Source organism: Anopheles coluzzii, chromosome 3, assembly GCF_943734685.1.
Source record: "Anopheles coluzzii chromosome 3, AcolN3, whole genome shotgun sequence".
NCBI lineage: Eukaryota > Metazoa > Arthropoda > Insecta > Diptera > Culicidae > Anopheles > Anopheles coluzzii.
The window spans coordinates 18,708,361-18,727,676 of NC_064671.1; the positions used below are offsets into that span (position 1 = coordinate 18,708,361).

Genomic DNA, 19,316 nt, shown 5'->3' on the forward strand with positions numbered 1-19,316 from the left:
GTTAGTTTCATCGATCTCGATGTTGAATGTTTTATTGAAACTCATCATTTGGTATTTCTTGTTTCTTTTGTACATAAAAACGCATTTTAATGAAAAGACAACACTGTGCTGCATTTTGTGATGTTACATCTCGTATTTATTTAGGCGTGTTTATAATTGTTCGCTTTCCGGCAAACGGCATCATTCATTAATCGTCATCGATTTGTACATTCACATTCACAAAACGGTGGTGCACGCTACAATTAAGTGGCCAGCGCATATAGTGTAGTTAATTTTACTGCTCTGCGTTAAATATATATGTGTGTGTGTATATATATACGCTTTCTGTTTTACTTGCGGCAATAAGTGACGACCTGGGGTAGCTTTGCTAACACGTGTGTTATACGAAATTTCGATTACAATTTTGCGCGCAAGACCAAAAATATAGCTTTTTGTGTGTTATTTTCATTATCTTTCATAAATATATATATTTTATAGTAGCAAATAGCATCTCGCAGCTGGTGAGGGATTTTACACCTGGTGAAGGAGGCTTAATATTTTGTGCTTGCGGTATATATCTTGCGTAGCAGTAGCATTGCGTACACGCGGATCACATCCGCTGATGTACCTGTTAATCACCGGTTCGTTTTTTTGTTGCTCAGGTCATGGCTATCGAGAGAGGGAGGTTTAGGGCAAAGGTCACCACATTAGAAACCACGTATTACACTTTGTATTGTACGATGGGGGATCTGCTTTACACCACACAACAAACATTGATACGCAAAGAGACATACAGACACGCACAGACTGGCTGCTGACCTCGATTCAATTGATTGCAATTTAACAATTGGGGGAAAAATCAAGAAAAATTTTCATGTTTCATGGGTTTTAGCTTAAATGAGGGATTGTAATATGTAAAAGCTAGCTGCGCAAGCGCATAAGCTTTTAGTTTTGGCGAATCCGTGATTGCACATTCTATTGGGTATGACAGAATTAGTGAAAAAGGGTATTAGAAATGAACTAAATAAAACATTTAAATAACACGTGAAACCTTAGTGACTAGATACATAAAAGAAACAATCTTCCGCTTCCGACTACACCTTACAACTAAAATCAATGGCTGTTCGGGATAAATCACGCTTAAAATCGCCTACAGGCATGAAGGATGTCAGCACACAATACCTATCCACTGACCGCCGCGCTCAGCATTGCTCCTCTTCAAGCACGCACAAAAACACGATCCAACCCACGCTAAGCGCCATTTTAATCGCGGCGCAGCTTCTTCATCTCCCAAGCCGTCTGCATGGACCATATGCTAAGCGGGCGCATGTAACCGATCGCCCGATAGTGCCGTTCCGCGTACACCGCCTCCGGTGTCTCAAAGTTCATGCCGATGCGCTCCGACAGCGCCTGGTACAGTCCGCCCGCCGTCTTGAACGCTTCCTCAAACATGCCCTCGTGAATCATGGTCGATGCGAGCGCGTACGTCACGCCCGTCCACACCTCCTCCCCCTGTATGGACACAGTGTCCGGGCGGCCATCCTTGTTCGGCTGCCCGCTCGGCACGTACCCATTGACCGCACCGAGCTGTCCGCCACAGAACCGCATCACGTTGTTCTCGTAGATCGTGCGCATCGCTAACCGTACGTTTTCCTTCGGGAAAACGTCGTAATCGAACCCGCACGAGCGCAGATACCAGTGGCCGCACAGCTGATCCGACATGATGCTATTCTTCGACGCACTCTGCGCATCGAACCGATAGTACGTGCCGTTCCACAGCTTTTCTTCGAACGAAGCACGCCCCTTGTCCAGGACCGCCTTGTACCGGTCGCTATCCTCGTTCTGATCCAGCAGGCTGGCCATCGCCGACATGCAGTGCAGACTGGCCAGCCACAGCCCACCGCAGTACGCGCTCGGCCCATCCATCACCCACGTGTCGTACGTTTGGTCGGGCGCTTTGCTGTTCTCGATCAGCCCGTCCCCGTCCTTGTCCCACTCGAGCGAATGTTCCAGCACCACGCGGCAGGCGGGATACATCGCCTTCAGGTAGGTGAGCGCATCCATCAGATACACCTTGCCGTTCGTTTCGTTGATGTACATCGAGGCCGATTTGCGGTTGGCGGCCTTCTGGTTGCTGTCGATCGGTGAGCCGGCCCCGTTCGGCCGGTTGCGATTGTCCTGTATGTACGTGTCGTACATGCTCTCCTTGTCGATGAACTCGATCGAGCTGAACTTGCTTGCGTTTTCCGCGTTTAGCTGGGCGTAGTGGTTGAGCGTGTAGTAGTCGCGGTACACCTGCAGGATGAACTTTAGGTTCAGGTCGCGCCACTCCGACACGTCGTGGATGGGGTACGCGTTGATCAGATCGAACGGTTCTTCCGCTAAAAGTGGGTGAAATGTATGTTGAGTTTATCCCATTCTTGCCAAGATTAAGCTAAGTCAGCTTACCAGGATCACCAAGATCGTGCGGTACGGAGTTTTTAATCTTTCTTGGAATCACCTTGCCATCGTACAGATGCTTCCGTCCTTCGGTAATTTCGCGCTCTATACTGTCCTTGTAGTCGTATTGGATGCTAACCTGTAATGGAAACATGTCGGTTAATATGAGTCTTAAAACAGTATACAAAAATCTGAATAAGAGAGACCACTTTAAGCGAGACACCTAAAAAGGCGTATTTGATTTCTAGTCGTTCCTATCTTCTCTTATAAGAGTTATCAAGAGGTTTGGACAAATCTAATAGGAATTTTCATGTAAGTAATAGGAAAATCCAAGGTAATGGTAAACAAAGGTGCTATAGAATCCAATTTCAATCACATAAAGTTTACTTTCCATAAGAAAGAGCCCAAAAAGTGTCCCAAAACTATGAGAACAATCTCTGAAAATCCAAGATTAACTGAGAAAGTGCTCTAACCTGCAGATTTGGCCACAGACTGGCCAGTGCGTGCGACGCATAAAAGTGCACATCGTACGTCGTGTACATGCGATACTCGTGACCCTCCAGGTACGAGTAGCGTCCATACGCCAGCCGAGGATCGTCAAACGGCAGATCGGTCTGATCGTCCATCGTGAACCACACGCTGCCACCGTCCGCAATGAAGTACAGCTCGTTAAAGATTGCACTCTTGTACCAATCCGGGAGATCTCTGCAATGGAGAAAGGTTCTTGGGTAAGCTCTCCATCAAAAGATGACCTCGATCGAGCTATACTTACGCATCTTCCAGTATTGGTCGCTGCCACTCGTCGATCAATCGCTCCCACTTGCCGTAATTGTTGAGCGCGTAGTCCGAGATTTGCGGTCCTGCGTCGCCGCTCTTGCCGAAGTACTTCGTATAGTAGCGATGGTACTCCTTGCCACGCTTCTGGAAATGTACCTTCGGCATGTCCCACACGAGTGCAAACTCTCGCTGCGATGTGGTGCCGGGTTGCACTAATATCTGCCCACTAACGGCAACAGCGACGTCCTTGGCTGTGAGAAAAGCAGAAAATCAATTTAATAAATTAAATAAAGCAAGACCAATTCCATCACTCAGCCCCACTCACACTTGAGCGTCTCATCGTTGGACTTCTCCGTCAGATGGCCGTTCTCCTTCAGATCGTTCCACAGCTTCTCCCCATTGCCGGACGGGTCGAACCGCTCGCACCGGGTCAGATTGATCTCGGACGAGCTGCGGCAGCTCACACAGTACGTACACGGCATCTCGGCGATCGTCTGCCGTATCGAGACGCCCCGTGCATTACCCTGCGTGAACGCACTCGTCTCACTGCCACCCTCTGCATCCTGCTTCTTCGTGCCGGTTCCGTTCTTGAACGTGAACGTGAGCGTCACCTGCCGGTCCTTGTCGCACACGTTCTCGACCGTCCAGACGAACACGGCGCACGGTAGCGAGCTTTCCTTGTAGTCGTGCGGGATGATCGGCGAGATCTGGCGCTGCACCAACTTCACGCCGTGCTCGCTCAGATCGTACTCGGACCAGGCACGGGGGTACAGTGCGGTGTAGCTGCACCGGGACGCATCCAGCCCACTTTCCCAGCTGGCGAGCGGAGTCTTGGGCCGGCTGTAACGACGCGATTTGGAGGAAGAACCACCACGGTTCGCAGCTGTAGTTTGCTCGTTACTGACGATCGTGTTGTGTGTGTGTGTGTTTTTGGGGTTTAGTTTGATTTGAACGATGGTGCAAGCGAGTGTGATGTGTTAGTAGACAAGCGTTGCGGTGGTTTACAGCACAAGTTAGCGAATGTGTGTTTTTCATGTGTGTTTGGCAGAAAGGGCGTCCCGAAGCAAGTTAAGCAAAGCAAATGCGGATTCAGCACATTGCGGTGACGTAGCAGGATGAAAGAATGGTTAATGGATATTGGTAAGCGTTAGTATAACAAATCTATAAGCGTACACATTGCGTATTTATTAGTAGATACAGAAACATTGATATCCCATAAATTGATTAAATTAAATAAATTAAACTATTATGGTATTTTACTACGAACATATTTGGTTTTCCAGAAGTTTTCATAGTTTTGGGACACTTTATTGACTCTTTCCTCCTGACTCCTGAAATGAACTTTATCCAATAGGATTTGTACTCTATAGCTCCCATGTTTGACAACTCTAATAAGAATTTTCAAATAGCATGTCCTAAAAGGGTCCAATTTCCAGAGTCCAATTTCCAACATATCAAGTTCACTTCCCAGAATAAAGAGTCAAGGAAGTATCCCACAATTATGAGAAGTCCTGACAAACCCTTAAAGCAAATGATTAATTGTTACAGCAAGATGAACACAGAACACACATTGTGGTTTGATTGCAGATCGAGGATCACGTCATCTACCAATTTCTGGATCTATTGCAATCGAGAGAATCACTCATCGCGAAACAGATGGCATTGGCAGGTTTAAATAAAAATAGATTAAAGTAAAGTAAATAAATTAAAATAAATAAATGTTACCCATAATAATGATAAAATTTAATAGTAATGGTAAAAGATAATAAAAAAGCAACTAACAACCACAACAACACTCTTTAATCGCGATGTTATTAATTATTATTAAGTAGCCAAAATATCAAAGAAATAAATTGTTCCAATCTTAGTTACAAGAAGATCGTTATAGTTCCTCCACATTTTTATACTCTGTTAAATAGTTATTCTCATTCAATTTAACAAAATTCTCTCTAATTTATTTGCAATGAGACCATACACTATATTATTTTCCGAAAGGAACTATTTTTAGGGCATCTTTTATTAGCTCAAAAGTGCTCGCCATTTAATGTAATGATCGGTCAGCTAAATGGTTCAATGATGAAAGCACCGGCTCATGTAAAGGTCGGTGGTAGTTCGAATCCCACTCATCCTACCTGTAGTAAGTGCAGACTATTAATAAGCGATTTCATAGAAGTAGTTGCGTACTAAGCCTGTATAAATACAGCATATAAAGCTCGCATGAGTATTTTTAAATCTTCCTGATTATCTCATTCATAATGAAACATTGCAATCCGATAGCATGGAATTATCAGGTCAAGCTTGCTCTGAACACTGAACTTAGCTTACGAAATCCTATGATGACTATGCTATTGGATCTTCACATGTCAACGCACACGTAATAGTTGACACATTTCAAACACAAACAAACACATTGTAAATCACAACATTTCAAACACACAGTTTACGATCATATGTCATTTAAAATTGGCTCCCATCCTTTCGTCGTCCACATCCAATGTGTCATCGATGCCTTGCTTCACGCTTAACTAAACCCCCTTCAGACACTTCTATTGAGGAGCGCGCGTACACACAAATTATCATCATCTTTTTAGCATCGTATTACAGAGGAATGCAAATATTAGTTCCAGCACTGTGATGTCTTTTGCTACACCCTCTTTTGCCATCACTAATTCAACTGTGTAGCATTCCAGCAGGCCAATCGTTAAGATAGAATGAAGCTTAACATCATTCGCAGTGACGAAGGCGTGTTGAATGCGTTGCTTATATACACAAGGAGGGTGGTGCACCAGCCCGCCCCGCCACTTTGGCCGGGAAGTGTCGTATTACCTTCAACCGCAACAACGACCACAGGTACGCTAAACGTTGCAACCACAAGCCCGGTACAAAACTGCATTTAAACGCACCGATTTGGCTCCAATTTCATCCGAAGTTTCAGTTTGTGCCAGTTGAAGGGATGCAAAGGAATGGTATAATTAATTTGAAAAAGAGAAAAACTGCATCCGAAGGGATTCTATAATGATTCCGTACTAGATCTCTATGTACTGTAGGCAGCTTCAAAGCAATCATGCTGCTTTGAGCAAGTGGAAAATCAACAATTTGTCCATAAAGCATATAACGACGATTCCAGACGCTGAGCCAATTGTAAGAGAGCAAATCATTTACAGCACACACGTGCCGCCACTTGTGGGCGAGTTTTCTTATTTTCTACAAGTGTGGAGCAAAGGTGCTCCGATCCTCAACAACCACGGACGACGACGGCTACGTCTGATCCCTGTTTCCGTTTGTTGATTTACGAAAGGGATGCGCGAATGGAGAAAAATATGTCGCCCACGGTTATTTTTTGCTGCCACTAACAATGCCACTGCACAAGAACAACCTATTCCGTGAGCTTGTGGCAAAAAAAACGGTACATTAACGCAGGGGCGGGGAATAACAACAACAACTAGGAAATAAAACCAGCCCAAACCCGCAAGACAAAAGCCTTCACCAGACGATGGGAATCGATTTTCTGCACGGAGGACCTCCACCAGTAAGCCCATAAACCGGAACAAGCCATCGTCATCCCTAAGGCATCTCTTCTACAGCTATTTCCGCGGGGTTTAGGCTACAGTTCTTGCCATAGTTTTATTTTGTCCCACGTTTGCCCTCGTATCGCACTGGGCCCTCGTATCCACCGTGTGTGTGTGTACATGTTTGGTCTGGTTTAGTTTCCTCATTTTCTTGGGCTTTATTTTCAATCGTGCACTAAAGAAAACGTCCTAACCTCGCGGTGTGTGTGGCACATTGTAGTGCAGTGTAGCGACAATAATGCAGGGGGAAAAAGTGCATTACGGAAGTGCATGCAGGGCGGGGTCCTTGCCAGGACCAACTCCAACAGTCTCGCCCAGTCTGCCACGCTATCGACGTGTTTGCAGGCGATGGTTTTTAATTTGATGAAACCAAACCGTGGGAAGGAGGGAATCGTCCGTGAGCGGTTGTGGAAATCTAGAACGTTTTGAAAAAATAAATCCATTGCGATCTGGATCAGCAAGAGAGCAGGAGCTGTGGATGCGAAGAACGTAGAATTTGTGGTCCCTTCGAGTTGTTGGACCGGGATTGGGGGAGATTGGCAGTAATCGGGGATAGCCTGCAGGCACAACCATCGTTGCACTGCAGCTCACCATCCTGCACGAGCGTCGCTCGTATAATGGTGAATTTTTTATTCAATTATAAACTCCGTTCCAACTTTTCCATCCCACAGAGAGTGTGTGTGTGTGTGGTGTGTGAATGATGAAAAATATTTCCCCAATCGGGGGAATAGAACAAGTGGGATTTAATGAATGTACGTTTCGCTCTGCGTCTGTGTATGTGTGAATGGGTTTTTACAGCTTTCCCAGCTCAATACAATCCTTCCCTCAGTGCAAATAAAACCCCTTCATCTCGTTTACTTTGCACCTCTTTTCATTCGAGTTTCATTTCATTTTTGCTGCATTAAGTTCGCGGGTAAAAAAAAGAACGATTTAACCACTCGGACATGGAGCAGCAGTGCATGTTGCATCTGTACTAGTGATGGGAAAAGTTGGCAAAAATCCGGAGTCGACTCCGATCCGACTCCGATAAATTCGGAATCGACTCCGGAAGGTAAGTCCGCGCTGTAATATTCGGAGTCGTTCGGAGTCGTCCGGAGTCGTACGGAGTCGCCCGGAGTCGCCCGGAGTCGGAGTCATCCGGAGTCGTTCGGAGTCATCCGGAGTCGTTCGGAGTCGTCCGGAGTCGTCCGGAGTCGCCCGGAGTCGGAGTCGTCCGGAGTCGTTCGGAGTAGTTCGGAGTCGTTCGGAGTCGTTCGGAGTCGTTCGGAGTCGTCCGGAGTCGCCCGGAGTCGGAGTCGCCCGGAGTCGTTCGGAGTCGTTCGGAGTCGTTCGGAGTCGTCGGAGTCGTTCGGAGTCGTCCGGAGTCGCCCGGAGTCGGAGTCGCCCGGAGTCGTTCGGAGTCGTTCGGAGTCGTTCGGAGTCGTTCGGAGTCGTCCGGAGTCGTCCGGAGTCGTTCGGAGTCGGAGTCGTTCGGAGTCGGAGTCGTTCGGAGTCGTTCGGAGTCGTTCGGAGTCGTCGACTCCGGACGACTCCGGTCAACTTCGGACGACTCCGAACGACTCCGACTCCGGGCGGATCTAGTGGTTCCATTTTGCCGGAGTCGGAACCGAACTAACAATAGTCGGAGTCGGATCGGAGCCGTGGGTGCGCTCCATACAGCACATCACTAATCTGTACAGCGCATTTGCATTGAAGGTGAGTGCCGTTGAAAGAACCCCACTCCTGTACTGTACAATGAACGGCGATAATGGATTGGATTTAAGTGAAAAGATTTTTAGTCCTTTAGAAGCAAAAACAGGAGCACTTAGAAAGTGAGAAATGCAAAATAAAAAAAAGGATATTAAAAAGGATTAAATGAAAGTGATATTTCAAATACGCTGCCAGCTGATGAAAATAAAGTGAGAAACGAAAATGTGAGATAGTGCTTTATATATTTCTAATGGACGAAACTGGAAATAAATCAATAAACTAACCAACAAGGAGAAGCCCAAGAGGAAGCAAAGTATTCGTTAGATGTACTGAACTGTTCAAGTTAAGGAGAGCCAAATAATATCCAAAAGTAGCTACACGTTGAGGACTAATATAGGAAGATGAAGCTTAGCTAACCGGAGATACGTCGATACTCGATAATTCTGGTATATGTTTACTTTACTTTCCTTTGAACTTATTGGCGATGCATAGCTTTCTCATCTTTCAAGCAACAGAGCATCCGAGTGCATGAAGCATTTGTGCAAATACCGTATAACTGCCGTACTTTGTCGGACAAAACGAACAGGGAGGCCCATGATTCTGATAAAATAAATACCTGCAGCAAGTACAAGAACACCCACAGCAAGAGGCAGCCTCAGCTTCTTTGCTATAAATCCAACCAAATGAAACATAAAAAGTAGGTAAACAGCAAACAAATAAGATCACCAACAAATACTTAAATATCGAATTAAAAAAAATTAATGAAATTATGCATCTACCCTCCTGATTGCTGATTTTTTTAACTTTTGATGAAACTGAGCTTACTCTTCCAATTGATAAATGAAGCGAGAATACTTAAGTGATTTTGTCTACATAAGATGGAAATGAATAACATCTTATTATGAAACAAAGCAACGGGCAAATTAATTTACAACAAAAGTGATAAGAAAAAGGTGAGCTTTAATATCCAAAACAATCTCAAGTATTGGATTTATTGGATTTATTGGACGCACAGTGGTATACTATATAATACATCATGTTATGCCAAACAATAATAAATAATTTCTATTACAATTTAATTTGAAAAGAGGTAAACATGAAACAACATTACTAATTGAATACAAATATAAAAAAAATTCAAACACAACAAGAAATCACGCTGATTGTACCAATAACAGTAAACAAAAAAAATGAAAATAAATAAAACTCTAATTTCGTTTTACTATCAATAACAAAGATCAATTAAAAAACAATTAAAAATGGATACACAAGAACGTATAAGTAAACAAACAACAAATAATCAATCAATTACTAATACGTGTGACCAATCGAATAAAAACATAAAAGGCATGACCGAAAGGCATGACATTGAGTGAATTGAACACGAATTGTGTTACTAAACAGGAAAAAACGTAACACCAAACAAAGTGTGACGATTTGAAAATGCATGACTGGTTTTTTGTACTTTCAATTAAAACATAATTGCAATACGAATAAACGTTGATACAAATGAAAAAGAATGCATCAACAAAGAGTAAATATTAAATAATTAAGTAAGAAAGAAACAAAAAAAAAACTAAGCAAATATTAGAAAACTAACACGAATAAGATTGTGGTGTTTTAAAACATGTGGTTAGAAAATTTAATTTACCTTCAATTAAAAGCTTCTTTTAATACGAAAAAACATCGATCAAATACATAAATCGGAATAACAAATTGAACTCAAGGAAAAAGGGAGTTAAGGGAAAAAGGGAATCAAGGGAAAAAAAAGTTGTTTTGCTGTGGACAAATTGCTTTTCTTCTAGCTATTTTCATTTCGTTTGTTTATTGGAATTGTAAGAAAATACTTTATCAAACGAGTATTTAGAGTGGTTTTCCGTTGGTAGGAAAGAGCTCCAGCAGAGCTCCGCAATGATGAAGATGTCAAAAACATCCTAAACGTTGCTATTACTCTTCCAGCCTGTGCCAGCCATAATCGAACGATTTCACCACGGAAAACAGTTCTCCACCGAGGAAAAGGGAGAGATTTGGGTTTGTTTTGATTGCTGGGGGAATGTTTTTTCTCTCCCCTCCTCTTCCCCACGCGTCTAAAAGTGGACCAATTTTGTCTGGTCGGATTGTTTTATCGCACACACGTTTGCCTTCCAGCTGTGGCGCGTTCGTAGAGCCAAAAAAAAAAGACCGCTTGGACAGTAAAAACAAAAATCTGTTATTCCAATCATGCCAGCCCATGAACGGCTGTCCGATTTCGGCGATGCTTGTTTTCTACCCAGCGTCCCCAAACGTTTGTTGACGACTGTCTGTGCAGCCTGTGCAATGTCGCGACGTCGATGGATGTGACTATCCAGGACGATGCGTCCACATGATGCCTCTATCGTAGCGCACGGAGTGTGAGGTCTTATCCACTTATCGCGGTGTACATCGAGGGCTCGCCACTTGCCCCAAACCCACTGGGTTGGATGCATCAGGATATTCAATTAGCCAGCGAGCAAACAGAGCTCATAGAGAGAGAGAGAGAGGGAGAGCAAGCTTAGAGTGGTAGAAAGAGAAGGACAGGGAGCTAAGGAAAAACCAAGCTTCCAAGTGGCTGTGGAAAACGAACGGCGGAACGGAACGATTTACATCGTCGCCAGACTCGCTGTGGCACTTCCGGTTGTGCTCGAAGGCGCGGCAGAACAAATTTCGTACAGTGGACGAAGGGTGCCTAAAGGGGGGAGGAAGCGAGAAGAGACGTTGAGGGGTGGTAATGGGGTGTAATGGAACGAAATTGCGTTCAACATTCAAAATGCCGTAAAAAAACGGGCGGTGATTGCTGGAGTGGAAAACAGCGTTCCGTGGTGAGCGTTGAGAGAGTTACAGTTTTCGGGGAATTCGTTTGATATATGAGTGTCTTTGGATAGAGAAAGATGTATGATGAATGAACAAAATTATCAAACTATATTAAATAAAATTAAAATATGGAAAATCAATTCCATCATTAGGAGGATATTATAAAATGAACACTTATTTCAAAAATTAAATTGAAAGTAATACGAAATAATAAATAACTACAAAAAAAGGATAAAACAACCTTATCAATCTGCACACTAACTACCACAAACACAGCCAAGCCAGCTCTAAGGTACAAACAGAACGACGGAATGGGGGAAAAAGCATGCAATCAACACACATTTACTACTTCGGCCCTCCGGCGTCGAGACACATTCGGTCAGCGTCAGTGCCCGTTATAGGTCCGCTCTGGAGGCCCGATGGCAGGTTACATTCCCCCTACTACGACCACTAATAAAATCCCAACGAAAACGGTACTGAAAGGGAAGGAAAAATTGGCCGAGGACAAAACCCCCATCCTGCCCCAACCATGGCACAGACGGTGGTGGTAAGGACTCGCCAGTACATAGACACAAACACACCCGCACATACACACTCACCTGTAGGTCGACAGCAGACTGTGGAATATGGTGGCGCCAGTTTCGTCCTTAATCGTTACGATGAACTGATTGGCGTGCACGGTGTTGTACTCGTACAGGCCCGGCTTCAGCTGGTAGCGGCAGAACTCGCCGGCGAATCCGCGCCCGATCGTGCCGGCGCCAATGCCGCCGAGCGGTGCGCCGTAGATCTGCTTGCCGTTCTCCGTGTACCAGTAGTCCATCAGCACCTGGCGGCCCTCGCGCGCCACCTTCCAGTAGTAGGGAATGTATCTGGGAGTGATGAAAGGAAAAGTCGTTAGAGAGAGAGAGAGAGACAAAGAAGGAAGGTTTTGTTTGAAGTTTGAAGACGGGTTCGTTAGGGGGGGGGGGGGGGGATGGCAGCGATGTAGACTTTTACTTCTTCATTATTTACTTGCTGCCGGACCAGGTCGCAAAATGCAAATTTTCCCTTCTTTGGAATGCGCGTCCTTTCATGGCGTGGAAGTGTTTCTTTGTATACAGAAGGTGTTTTTAAAGCCGTGCAAGTGATTTGATAGACCTTTTATTGAAACAGAGTTAAGCGACATTTTAGCATAAATGAAACAATTAAAATAATTGATTGGTAAACCAGTAAATGGAAGGAGTGCGATTTCTGATGCTAATTGAATCGGTTCAACGACCGGGACCTATGGGGAGGATTCTTCTTATCAGGCCGGAAAGGTTCGGTTCCCATCTGGACCGCCTGTCTGCAGGTGGGGCTTATTTTGGCCTAATATTTGGACATATTATAGTGGCGTAGTATGATGATGCCATTAGCATTAAGTAGTTCTGACGTTTTATGGATCAAATAATAGGTTATTGGATTCCAAACTAAATAAACAGCATTTTCAATAAAAAAGACCTTTAAATATATTTTAAATGTGTTTCAATCACTGCTGAAAAATGTCAGTGTCAACGGCGTAAACAAATCTGACTGACACAATATCCAAATCAGCGTCACGTACTCAACTGTGATGACCAGAGGTGATACTCAAAACGATTGGTGTGACCATTACGTGCTTTGTGACATTTTTACGATCATCCATTGGTCAATCATTTTGTGTTTAATTTGCTTTGGTCACTTTTGCGAAATGTCACTGTTATGGCTGAATGACATGTAATGACAAATTCCGACTGAAAAAAATGTCAGCGTCACGAGCTCTACTGTAATGATAGGAAGTGAGACTCAAATCACTCAGTCATTTGGTCGCGACATTTCCTGCCGGTGATCATCACGATATTTATGTGAGATATTCGGTGCGTGCGTGTGGTCCCAAGCAAATAAATGAGCATGTTTTCTCGCTCTGTTTGATCCGGCAGACCATCCAACCAGACAGAGCGAGAAAGCATGCTCATTTTGTTGCTTGGGATCATAGGCCAAGTATATTCCAAAAATGTCGTGATTATTACCGACAGAAAAAGTCATGACCATGTGAGTGACCTTGAGTTGAGTGCTAAAAAAATGTCATCAAGCATGTGAGTGGTCCACCAACTGTTTCATCTCTGATCATCTCAGTTGTGTACGTGAGCTGATGTGAGCTTGGTTTCAGTCATAAATCATAAGATCTGGTGACTGAAACAATGACATTTGGTAGCACTGATCCCACAGCCAGAAGTCATGATTATGCTTGCGAAGGTATTAAGCTCAGCTTGTCAGTCAGAGTGTCGGTTATAACTCAAGCACTCGCACATCGCGTTCGACATGTCATGATTCACTGTCATTGAGTATCAGTAGTGAACATCAAGCTACCACGAATATGTTCATTGCTTTCGGTTGTGATTATCGCATGATTTTCATGACATTTTGGTGGTTTCACTACTGGTTTCAATACTTGTCTTCACAATTCCTTCACACGTTTAAGTGAAGTATTGAGGAATAACAGTAAACACTATTAAGAGAGGTAAAAGTAAATGTGATTGTGAGTTAATATTCATTCATTGTGTAATCTAATTACCCTTCGTACGAGAGGTAAAATAAATTGACTTTCATAAAGTAGCATACGTAAAACATGTATTAGCACTTTCTAAATAAATATGATCAAAACCCCACAAATTTCACTATTTGCACCAGGCCGAATGATAGAAATCAGTTAAGTAATTCATTGAAAAAATGCCAACTCTAGAGCTCTAATTATAATATTAAGAGGATTGACGTACCGTTACACTTCATGGTACATAATTTTGATAATTAGACAAAATATTAATAAACTGAGATTTCACATTAAATATACATGTCTGAGACAATTAAAAAAAAAAAAATGCAAACATAACGTTCACAGCGGAACGAAACATTCGCCGCATTTGGAAGCTTTCTCTACATTTACATAATTTGTACATAATTTACAAGTATTTGTTTCATGTTAAATAAAGTATGTTCATGTCAATAAGGGAAGAAATGCTGCATTGGATGCATTACATCAACAAAAGAACGCCCAAACAGCACGCTCTAAATCCATTCCAAAATGTTTCCAAACGCTTGGAGTGTATTAATAGCACACTTGCATTTAGTTTGCCCCTCCAGGCTGGTGCAAACCACGTAAATAGGAAACATTTTTTTTTATGATTTACCATCGATGCATTCAAGCCGTATAAACTCCCTTGCTGAGACCCATGTTTACGTATACGGGATGGTTGCACTTAGGGATCCCAACAAGCGATCCAATTTCCCGCTGATCGTGTTATTCTTGTGTTTTTTTGGTGTGCTGCAGAAGCTTCTCTTAGTGGAAAGCCGTTTGTTTCTGTGTGTGGTCACCGATTCTGGTAATAAAAGTGATCGCACTAAATTTAGCTTCCTTTCTTTGGTGGAGCCCTCCCAGTAGGGGCGCACATGATTCATGTTATGATCTCTGCTATGCCGCAACAACAGCAAGCATTATATCCGCCGACTTACGCAGTGGAGAACCACTTGAGAAGTGAGGATGAAGTTGTTTTTTTTACACCAACTTCTTCCCCATCTTGGTGCGTCGTTTGCGTTTGTTTTGTAAGATAGAAATGATGAATCTAGATAACGGGATGGTATATTTCGGCTTTTTTGTGCTCGGCGATCTTATTGCCACATGGCCTCTTGAGCAAGCAAAACTTTTATGTTTGTGCATTTCTTTTTTTTTGCGTTTGCAGTAAAATTCTTCTCCAAAAAGGGATTTCCTGTCGTAAAAATGTTGGTAAGAAAAATAAACAAGAAAAAAGAGTTTTAAAGATAATTTTGACAAAAACTGGCCTGCTGCACTGTTTAAATACAAAGACGTGCTGAGGACAAATTATAATAGTAAATATATGTACAAGAAAATGTTATATTGTATGGTTAACCTCAGTTTTTTTAACTCCTCAAGATTCATCATTTCGTTCTTTCAACAAAGAACACTATTCTCCTTTTATCATGCGATGTTGGCAGACTGGTTAATTTTTTTGAAAGATAAGCCTCAAATGCCTTTAATGCGCACAATCTATTACACATCACACAACGTTAAACGTTTTTATCGTCCCCGAACCAATGTATCACCCGAAGGCAGCGCCCATTCGCCTCATCTATCACGTTTGATCCATCGCATGCACTGCTCGCAAACACACACACACACACATATTTCTGGAAAGAGCAGAACCACAGGCACCACACTTGGAAGCGTTTATCGAACACGTGCTTGGCTGATTGCATCATTGCCGAAAAAGATAAAGTACCGAGAGGCCAAACAAAGGCCAAACCGGCATACCGAAGAGCCGAAAGACGGCGCGATCACTTGAAGCATCGGCTTCGGGTGAAGAAAAAGGGCAAACTTGATGATGTAGTGTGTGAGTACGGCCACGGTCGACGGTTTATGTTTACTTTCCGCTACACTTAGCCTTTGCGTGGCCGTGGGTGATAAGAAAGATGCGTGCTGCCTATTGCTGTGCTGTGCTTCCCGCATCAAGGCGTGCGAAACAGTGCGAAGGGTAGGCTATTGAGCCTAGAAACTAGACGGCAATCAATATTCGTTGATTTAGTGTTATGGAATATGTTAACCAAACTGCCAACGTTCGTTAATGTGGGTTGATGATCGAATCTTTCCGAGCGTAGCATAAAATAGTGCTTGCCATGCTGTTATTCATTTACAAGAAGTTATATTACTATCACGAAATGGAACGAGTAAAATTTTTCCAACAGAATACAAATACAAACTATCAGTATATGGCTTAGTCTCCCGCAGTCGTCCAGAATCGTCCGGAGTTGTTCGGAGTTGTCCGGAATTGTCCGGAGTCTCTCGGAGTCGTTTGGAGTCGTCCGGAGTCGACCGGAGTTGAACACCTCTGGTCGTCCGGAGTCGTTCAGAGTCGGCAGGAGTCGTCCAAAGTCGGAGTCGTTCGAAGTCCGAGTCGTCCGGAGTCGTCTGGAGCTGACCAGAGGTGTTCGGAGTCGTCCGAAGTCGTTCAAAATCGGAGTCGTTCAAAGTCGGAGTTATCCGGAGTCAGCCGGAGTTGACCAGAGGTGTTCGGAATCGTTCAGAGTCGGCCGGAGTCGGCTGGAGTCGTCCAAAGTCGGAATCGTTCGAATTCCAAGTCGTCCGGAGTCGGCCCGAGTTGACCAGAGGTGTGCGGAGTCGGCCGGAGTTGACCAGAGATGTTGGGAGTCGTCCGGAGTCGTTCGAAATCGGAGTCATTCAAAGTCAGAGTGATCTGGAGTCGCTCAGAGTCGTCCGGAGTCGTTCGATGTGGGAGTCGTTCAAAGCCGGAGTGGTCCGGAGTCAGCCGGAGTTGACCAGAGGTGGTCGGAGCCGTCCGGAGTCGCTCGAAGTCGTCCGAAGTCGTCTGGAGTTGTTCGGAGTCGTCCTAAGTCGGTTGGAGTCGTTCGGAGTCGTCCGGAGTCGTCCGGAGTTGTTCGGAGTTGTTCGGAGTCGTCCGGAGTCGTTCGGAGTCGTTCGACGTCGGCCGGAGTCGTTCGAAGTCCTAGTCGTTCAAAGTCGGAGTCGTCCGGATCCGGCCGGAGTCGACCGGAATCGGAGTCGGTCGGAGTCAACAGCAGCCTACCGGTGCAATTTTCTTGTGGTCAATGATTTAATTACGTTATGTTTTTTGTCTTTCAAATTGCGCGGGCACTTCGTAGACAGGCCTTTGTTTTGATGGCCAACTTTGAACAATTCCGAACGACTCCGACTCCGAGCGACTCCGAACGACTCCAGATGACTACGAATCCGAATGATTTTGGACGACTCCAGATAATGCTGGACGGATCTACTTTCCGGAGTCGGTTTCTAAATGATCCAGGTCGGATCAAAGTCGGGTTTTTGCCAACTTTACCCATCACTAAGTCCCAACTAATACTAGAAAACGAAATTATTTAAGGAATATATTTTTTCGATGTATAAAAAGACTTCTGAGAAGTAACTAACAAGAAAAAAAATGAAATGTGTTACAGAACAAAGAAAAAAAAATCTCAATTAACATAAAAATAAATGAAAATAAGGAATAATAAACGATAGTTGAAGAAATAAAAAACTCTAAACAGAAAACAGAAAAAAAACCTACAAATTCCTTAAATAACATGAAAATGTTACCAGATAATATAAAATACGAGCAAAATATGAAACAAATCAATCGAACGTAAAGAATCACGCACTTTTTTGTCGCATCAATAGTTTCATATCTTCAGAACAGAGTTCCACCAGCCAGTAATTGAGATCATTAATAACAAAACAACATGCCAAAAATGGTACGTTGCGTGAAGTAGATTACCATATCTAGCGAGTTGAAAAGGCAAATGGAATAAAAGCAAAGCTTCGCCAGGAACACACACAAAAAATCGATACACTGAGACTTTGTTGGCTGCAAAAAAGGGACCAAACCCACTCGAGACAGTTTGTCTTGTCTTTGGTGGCCTCGCGCTCCTGGTCTTCACTCCACTCCTCATTACCGGTGCACGCCAGGTGGGAAGTAGCAAACAAGGACATCAACAAAGAAAAGCGAAAGCTCCCTAATAAGGATGGCAGCGCCTACTGAGTGCCACAAGCGCACACACACAACACCATCACCATTATTTTATCTCCCAAAAGTGCTCGGTAGGGACGCAGCACATACCGGCCAACGTGACATTCAAGACCATACTTTCGAGGTCATTTGCAACCGAATACCCTTGAACGTGCGAACATCGGCGCGGTGACACAGCAGCACACTCTGTGCGGAAAGAATTAAACCCATTCTTGCCAGTTGCTTATCTTCGTTCGTTCCGTCTCCCGTCTCAGATCAAAGGTTCTACTGTTTTTTTTTTATTAATCGCTGCAAAAAAATACGGCAAACACGCACGACCCGCCGTGGGGAATGATTTCATCAAATTCACATTCAGCGCGCGAGAGGGAGCGCGAGTGGCCAGCCAGGCAGCACCACTCTCTCTCCGTGGGTTGCGTTTTTTAATCTTCTCATCGGTCGGAAGTACAAGAGAGGGGGATGATTATGGTGGAGAAATAGGGAGGGTTGGGGGTTTATCACTCACCTCAACGCCAGCGGTACCATGGACAGGATCTGCCGGAACGAGGGGCGCAAGTTTTGGTTGCGGGTGTCGCTAAAGACATGGTTGAACTTGAGCTTTAAGCCGTACTGCGGCACGGCGGCCACTTGTTGTTTAAAGTCGCTCATCGATTGCACACTGTCACCGTCCATCGTTGCACCGGTGGGGGGCGAAGTGTCGGGTTGTATCAGATGTTATCAGAAAATTGCACACAAACAGGCACAGGCACACCTGTGACAAACACCACTTAAAAGCACTGTATTTTCACTATCTGTACGGGAAACTCTCTTCTAATGCACTTTCTTTGTTGCTACACACACGGCTCACAGGGCGACCGAAAACCACGTAGGCTGCACAGAAAGCTCCCGCAAAACCCTCCCTAGTGGTGATGTATAATTGAGCACAATCTCGATTCCCCCACACACTACGGCCTTTCTTCACTCTTCTAACACCGTGACACCTGCACACTATCACAGCAAAACGCACAGAAAGCACACCGATTTACTAAAAAAAACACTTATCACACAACAATCACACCGTGTGGTATAGGTACACACACACGCACACACTGGTTTTTTGTTACCTTTTCCGGCCCTTAGTGCACTAGCGTAGGGCAGAGGGTAAATGCAACAATTCTTCTTCGCGGTCACTTTCACCGTTCCCGTGCCGAACGTCGACTGGGCGCTCTCGCTCACCGTGCAGCAACTATTGTTTCGCGACTGTGTGTGTCGGTCGGTGTGTCTTTCGCGGCTGTCACACGCGTGTGCTTGCTTTGGTGCGTGCGTACGAGAGCATAAACAGCCCGAGCGAGTTGGCTCTGTGGCAGCAGGAGCGGACGAAGTTTCTACATAGTGGCGCACTATGGTTACGGCGGTGTCAAAATGTGGGATAAACGACTTTCTCGTAGTTGGTGAATCTATAAAAAATGATAAAATTATTTGTTGT

General features: G+C 44.3%; 1 protein-coding gene across 3 annotated transcripts; it reads right to left on the reverse strand.

Moving 5' to 3' along the window:
• Window positions 1–113: 113 nt before the first annotated feature.
• LOC120959714 (non-lysosomal glucosylceramidase) lies at window positions 114–19,306 on the reverse strand. Of its 3 annotated transcripts, XM_040383317.2 has the most exons (8): window positions 18,357–19,306; window positions 11,882–12,151; window positions 9,070–9,120; window positions 3,521–4,035; window positions 3,191–3,446; window positions 2,892–3,123; window positions 2,428–2,557; window positions 114–2,360 (listed from the first exon to the last, which is right to left on the reverse strand). In XM_040383317.2, the coding sequence occupies exons 1-8, from the start codon at window positions 18,521–18,523 to the stop codon at window positions 1,243–1,245; spliced, it is 2,739 nt and encodes a 912-aa protein (XP_040239251.2). In that variant the 5' UTR covers window positions 18,524–19,306; the 3' UTR covers window positions 114–1,242. The 3 variants fall into 3 exon arrangements, with proteins under 3 accessions (XP_040239251.2, XP_040239249.2, XP_040239252.2); XM_040383315.2 differs by lacking the exon at window positions 9,070–9,120 and having other exon boundaries at window positions 3,521–4,095; XM_040383318.2 differs by lacking the exon at window positions 9,070–9,120 and having other exon boundaries at window positions 18,357–19,298.
• Between the last annotated feature and the right edge of the window lie 10 nt (window positions 19,307–19,316).